Below are 6,532 nucleotides of genomic sequence, written 5' to 3'. Positions count from 1 at the left end.
GGGGGAGAAAGAAGAGGGCTAGTCAACTTGAATCCCCTGTCAAAATGGCCTCTCGTTCGTCTCCACAGCAAAAAAAAAAACAAACATGCAGATTACGTGAAACATTTGCGGCAAAAATTGGACACAGACTTTCTTGATGAATTGCTTCGCCCCCTCCAAAACTTTTATTAATGTTTGCGATGCTGGGGGGTACAAATCCCTTACAATAGCACTCGGAGGGCATTGGACACAACCGCAATGGAAATCACAGGACCAGATTTTGGCCTTCCTGCCTTGGGAATGTTTTCTTCTTCTTTCTTTTTTTTTTGGCCACGCTAAAGGCGCTGTGTAAACGCAAGTTGTTGTTGTAACCGTGCAAGCGGTTTGCGTAGTGGTTGTCCAGCAGTAAATTTATTTCGTCTTCGTTCAGCGGTGCTGATGTTCTGCCAGCGGAGGGCACGGGTGAGTACTTTGCAAAGCTCGCTCCAGCAGGCAGTCCCCGCTGAGAAATCGGAAGCACTCTCAAACATGCAGAGGGGTTTTTTTTGGGAAGCGCGTCAGCCACGCCCCAATTGGGTAGCCCTTGCTCCCTCCCCCTCTCCCTCGCCTCTGAGCCCTTAAGGTTGTGGGTTCAAGTCCCACTCCAGAGACTTGAACACAAAACCCAGGCTGAGGCTCACAGTGCAGCACCCGCGCGAGTGCTGCACTGTTGGAGGTGCCCTCTCTCAGGCCCGGGTCCCCTTTATTTCTCTCAGGTGGGCAGAGAAAAAGGAAAAAACAACAAACCCACGGCCACTACCTTCTAGGAAAAGTTGTGGGGAGATCCCGCAACCCCCCCAACCCCACCCCACCCCACCCGTGTCCCCGGGCCGGTGTTTATTTACCAAAACGGGTTATTTGGTCGTGATCGCATTGGCTGCTTGTGGGAGCTTGCTGTGCGCGCATTGGCTGCCGGGTTTCCTGCGCTGCAACAGTGACCACACTGCGAAAGGGCCTCATTGGGCTGTGTGGCGCTGTTGGGGCATCCTGGGGTAGTGAGGTCACTAATGCCAAGCCCCAGCAGGTCTATTTGAGGGAGGCCGATGGGGAACATTGGCTAGCAGCAGCCATTTCGGGGAACGTGACTTGAGTCCCTGGGTTCGGCCCTTGTCCTGTGTTCTCCGTGCAGCAGGTAGGGGATACAGGCCAGAGCGCACCAGACTCTCTCTAACCCAGTGAAGGGAATATTCACGACAATCTCTCGTGGGTCTGGCAGTTTCGCCAATCACCGTTTACAGTTTCGAGCCTCCCCTCGTCGGCTCTGGCCCAGTGCATCCTGCTCTCTCTCTCTCTCTCGCCTCTTGAGACACATTTGCAGGTTCGAGACCCGCTCCAGAAAGTTGAGCACCGAGGGAGCGACACACTGTCTTTGGCGCCATCTTTCAAATGAACTGTCTGCCCTCTCTCAGGTGGACATAAACAAGCCCACGGGGCGGGGGGTGGGGTGGTGGGGGTGAGGAGTTCTCTCTGGTGTCCTGGGGCCGATATTTATCCCTCCACGATCATTTTTTATTTTAAAAAAAATCAGACGATCTCGTCGTTCGCACATTGCTGTTTGTGGCAGGAGCTTGCTGTGCGCAAATTGGCTGCCACAATTCCAACATTGCAACAGTGGCTACACTTCATTGGTTGTGAAGCACTTTGGGAGATCCTGAGGTCTTGAAAGGCGCTATAGAAATGCAAGACTGTCGTTTCGCCCTTTCGCGTTGACACTTCATTGATTCCTTCATCGGGTTGGATATAAACTGCAAAAAAGGAAGCAGGAAAAGTCAAACCTTACACTTCAATCATGGATCAAGTCTTACCGACAACAACTAAACTCTCGAGTTTAAAATAATTTCTCTCTCTCACTCTCCTGAGGGGCCAACATGTGCAGGGGATGGGTCCCTCTGCCCTACGGTATAATAAGACCATAAGACATAGGAGCAGAAATTAGGCCATTCGGCCCATCGATTCTGCTCCGCCATTCAATCATGGCTGATAAGTTTCTCAACCCCATTCTCTCTCCTTCTCCCCATAACCTTTGATCCCCTTATCAATCAAGAACCTATCTATCTCGGTCTTAAATACACTCAATGACCTGGCCTCCATAGCCTTCTGTGGCAATGAATTCCATAGATTCACCACTCTCTGGCTAAAGAAGTTTCTCCTCATCTCTGTTCTAAAAGGTCTTCCCTTTACTCTGAGGCTGTGCCCTCGGGTCCTAGTCTCTCCTACTAATGGAAACATCTTCCCCACGTCCACTCTATCCAGGCCTTTCAGTATTCTGTAAGTTTCAGTCAGATCCCTCCTCATCCTTCTAAACTCCATCGAGTATAGACCCAGAGTCCTCAAACGTTCCTCATATGTTGAGCCTTTCATCCCTGGGATCGTTCTCGTGAACCTCCTCTGGACACTCTCCAGGGCCAGCACATCCTTCCTGAGATACGGGGCCCAAAATTGCTCACAATATTCTAAATGTGGTCTGACTAGAGCCTTATAAAGCCTCAGCAGCACATCCCCGCTTTTATATTCTGGTCCTCTCAAAATAAATGCCAACATTGCATTTGCCTTCCTAACTACCGACTCAACGTGCAAGTTAACCTTAAGAGAATCCTGGACTAGGACTCCCAAGTCCCTTTGCACTCCAGATTTCTGAATTCTCTCCCCATTTAGAAAATTGTCCATGCCTAGCAAATAGCCTAGCCAATAGCAAAGTGGCCACACTTTACATGAGAGTTGAGTCAGTGCTCCCTGTCAGAACGCACGAGGTTGACAGGGTTGAGGCGGCATCATAAGAAAACACAATCTGCCCTGCACTAAGGCCTCTGTAAAATCAATCGGATTTTTGATTTCAGGCTTTGCTGAAAAGAGACGCACGCTGTCGAAGCTTTTCGTCTTGCACTCATCAGGACAAAAGCAAGAATGCCAAATTTCAAAACAGTCACAACAATTTATACCGCAGGAGGAAATCGCTATTCCCTTTGAAAGTTGGCATTCTTGCCTTTGTCCTGACGAGTGCAAAACATGAAATTTCGGGGACACGACTCTCTTTTCAGCAATATTCAAGTTCTGCGCACTCAAGCGACAGTTTGTTACTAGACTAGTAACCCGGAGGTCTGGTCTGACGTTCTAGAGATGCGAGTTTGAATCCCACCATGGAAGCTGTGTGCATTTAAATTTGTGAAACAAACCCGGAATTGAAATACCAGTCTCATTAACAACGATCATTACACCGCCAGATTGGCATTAAAAACCCGTCTGGTTCACAAGTGTCCTTCAGGGAAGGAAATCTGCCATCCTTCCACTGTCTGACCTACATGTGACTCCAGACCCACAGCAATGTGGTTGACTGTTAACTGCCCCTCTGAAATGGCCTAGCAAACCGCTACAGAGAAAGGAGCTACCGTTCAGTGTAACAAAACCAGAAAATGCTGGAAAAACTCAGCAGGTCTGGCAGCATCTGTGGAGAGAGAAACAGGAGTAATGTTTCGAATCCATATGACTCTTCTTCAGAGCTCAGAGGGTTGTGCGACTTTGGAACGCTCGGCCTCAGAAGGCGGTGGAGGGCGGGGTCACTGAATATTTTTAAGGCGGAGTTAGATTCTTGTTAGGCAAGGGAATCGAAGGTTATGCGGGGGTGGGGGGTAGGTGGGGATGTGGAATTTGAAACACAAACAGATCAGCTCATGATCTTATTGAATGGCGGAGCAGGCTCGAGGGGCCGAATTGCCTACTCCTGCTCCTATTTTGTATGTTCCTATTGTTTGCGATCCTGAGTAGATGTCGAATTGAGGGACAGCAGATTATGACGATTCATAAGGAAGAGAGGGGAAAACAGATGCATTAAGATAACGGAGGGAAATCAGTAAACGTAAAGTATGGGATGAGGAGCGAGATGGTCACACACTCACAAGGATCAAAGCTAATAAGATTCATGAATCTATACCTATTTCATATTCCGGGCCTTCATCAGCTTCTGTCGTCTGTCCGGTGGAACCTCCTCCAAACTAATGCCGTGGTTACTGGCTCTGATGATGATGATGAGAGAGGGAAATGAAATCACATTGCTTAAACGTAGAACCGACATACTCTAAAAAGACTACAGAGGAACTGGAGAAAGTACAAAAAGAAAGATTTACCAAGGATGATACCAGAACTGAGAGATTACAACCATCAGGCAGGATTGAACAAACTGGGCTCTATCTCCTCTCTAGAAACAAGACGGCTGAGGGGTGGCCAAGAGGGGTCTTTGAAATGGTGAAAGGGTTTGGTGGGGTTGACATAGAGATGTTTCCACTTGCAACCCAGAAGGAAAAAACTGTTTGGACCAGTATTCTTAGTCCCCAGTTTTTACTGATGTTCCATTTTAAGGTATACAAGACCAGTTCGGACCAGTACTCTTATTTCCCAGTTTTTACTGATGTTCCATTTTAAGATATACAAGACCAGTTCGGACCAGTACTCTTATTTCCCAGTTTTTACTGATGTTCCATTTTAAGGTATACAAGACCAGTTCGGACCAGTACTCTTATTCCCCAGTTTTTACTGATGTTCCATTTTAAGGTATAAAAGACCAGTTCGGACCAGTACTCTTATTTCCCGGTGTTTACTGCTTTGTTCTCAGGGCGGATGGGGGGTGATGGGGGAGGGGGCAGGGGAGTCCCCATAGGGCTAATAAATATGAGAGAGTCACGGATAAATCCAAAAGGGATTTCAGCAAAAATGTCTTCACCCAGAGAGTAGTGAGAAGAGCGAAGGGTGAGTTGTTTGAAGATTATAAGATCCTGAACAGTTTTGACAAGGTGCCCGTGGAAAGGATGTTTCCTCTTGTGGATGAGCCCAGAACCAGGGGGGCACCGCTTTGAAGTTAGGGGTCACCCTTACAGGACAGAGACGAGGAGAAATCTTTTCTCTCAGAGGGTGGTCCGCCTTTGGAACTCTCTGCCTCAGGAGGTGGTGGAGGCGGAGTCACTGAATATTTTTTAAGGGTGGAGGTAAGTTGATTCCCTTGCCTAACAAGAGTCGAAGGTTATCGGGGGTAGATGGGAATGTGGAACTCAAAACGCAAACAGCTCTGCCCTGATCTTATTGAATGGCGGAGCAGGCTCGAGGGGCCGAATGGCCTACTTCTGCTCCTAATTTGTATGTTCGTGTGAATGTGTAGCTCACTACCATAGGGAGTGGTGGAGGTGAATGGTACAGATATATTTAAGGGGAAGCTGGATAAACACATGAGGGAGAAAGGAGTAGATGGCTAAGCTGATGGAGTGGTGAAGCAGGGAATGAGCAGCCGCTCGATTGGCACTCCGTCCACAAACATTTACTCCCTCCACCACGTACGCACAGTAGCAGCAGTGTGTGTACCATCTACAAGATGCACTGCAGCAACTCACCAAGGCTCCTTCAACAGCACCTTCCAAACCTACGACCTCTACCATCTAGAAGGGCGAGGGCAGCAGAACATCACCACCTGGAAGTTCCCCTCCGAGCCACTCACCATCCTGACTTGGAAATATATCGGCCGTCCCTTCACTGTCGCTGGGTCAAAATCCTGGAACCCCCTCCCTAACAGCACGGTGGGTGTACCTACACCACAGGGACTGCAGCGGTTCAAGAAGGCAGCTCACCACCACCTTCTCAAGGGGCAATTAGGGATGGGCAATAGATGCTGGCCCAGCCAGCGAAGCCCACATCCCCGTGAATGAAGAAAAAAGAAACATAAACACCAGCATAAGCTGCTGGGCCGAAGGGTCTGTTTCTCTGCTGTATGTTCTACATATCAGCCACACAGAGGGTCAAAGCTGCTGAGGAGATTGTGAATCTCTGTGGCGTCCAGGTCTGAATTCATAGCACAAATATGGACAGGGAGCCTCAGTAGGATATTACCGAGGCGCCGAGGGAGGGCCGCCCCGTCCGAGGCGCCGAGGGAGGGCCGCCCCGTCCGAGGCGCCGAGGGAGGGCCGCCCCGTCCGAGGCGCCGAGGGAGGGCCGCCCCGTCCGAGGCGCCGAGGGAGGGCCGCCCCGTCCGAGGCGCCGAGGGAGGGCCGCCCCGTCCGAGGCGCCGAGGGAGGGCCGCCCCGTCCGAGGCGCCGAGGGAGGGCCGCCCCGTCCGAGGCGCCGAGGGAGGGCCGCCCCGTCCGAGGCGCCGAGGGAGGGCCGCCCCGTCCGAGGCGCCGAGGGAGGGCCGCCCCGTCCGAGGCGCCGAGGGAGGGCCGCCCCGTCCGAGGCGCCGAGGGAGGGCCGCCCCGTCCGAGGCGCCGAGGGAGGGCCGCCCCGTCCGAGGCGCCGAGGGAGGGCCGCCCCGTCCGAGGCGCCGAGGGAGGGCCGCCCCGTCCGAGGCGCCGAGGGAGGGCCGCCCCGTCCGAGGCGCCGAGGGAGGGCCGCCTCGTCCGAGGCGCCGAGGGAGGGCCGCCTCGTCCGAGGCGCCGATGGAGGGCCGCCCCGTCCGAGGCGCCGAGGGAGGGCCGCCCCGTCCGAGGCGCCGAGGGATGGCCGTTCTCTCCAAGGCACTGAGGGAGGGCCACTTTGTCTG

The 6,532-nt window shown here is 52.1% G+C and overlaps 1 protein-coding gene across 1 annotated transcript in view; it reads right to left on the bottom strand.

Moving 5' to 3' along the window:
• Nucleotides 1-1,606: 1,606 nt before the first annotated feature.
• Nucleotides 1,607-6,532, bottom strand: part of LOC144671757 (retinal guanylyl cyclase 1-like) — a 36,024-nt gene continuing 31,098 nt past the window's right edge. The window contains exons 13-14 of the mRNA XM_078533774.1: nt 3,947-4,028; nt 1,607-1,763 (exon numbers count right to left, since the gene is read on the bottom strand). Of these exons, the coding sequence (XP_078389900.1) occupies nt 3,947-4,028 (82 nt within the window). The 3' untranslated portion in view covers nt 1,607-1,763. The remainder of the gene's footprint in view (nt 1,764-3,946; nt 4,029-6,532) is intronic.

Source organism: Cetorhinus maximus, chromosome 34, assembly GCF_964194155.1.
Source record: "Cetorhinus maximus chromosome 34, sCetMax3.hap1.1, whole genome shotgun sequence".
NCBI lineage: Eukaryota > Metazoa > Chordata > Chondrichthyes > Lamniformes > Cetorhinidae > Cetorhinus > Cetorhinus maximus.
The sequence above is the reverse complement of the archived record's forward strand: the minus strand, read 5'-3'. Positions and strand labels throughout refer to the sequence as shown.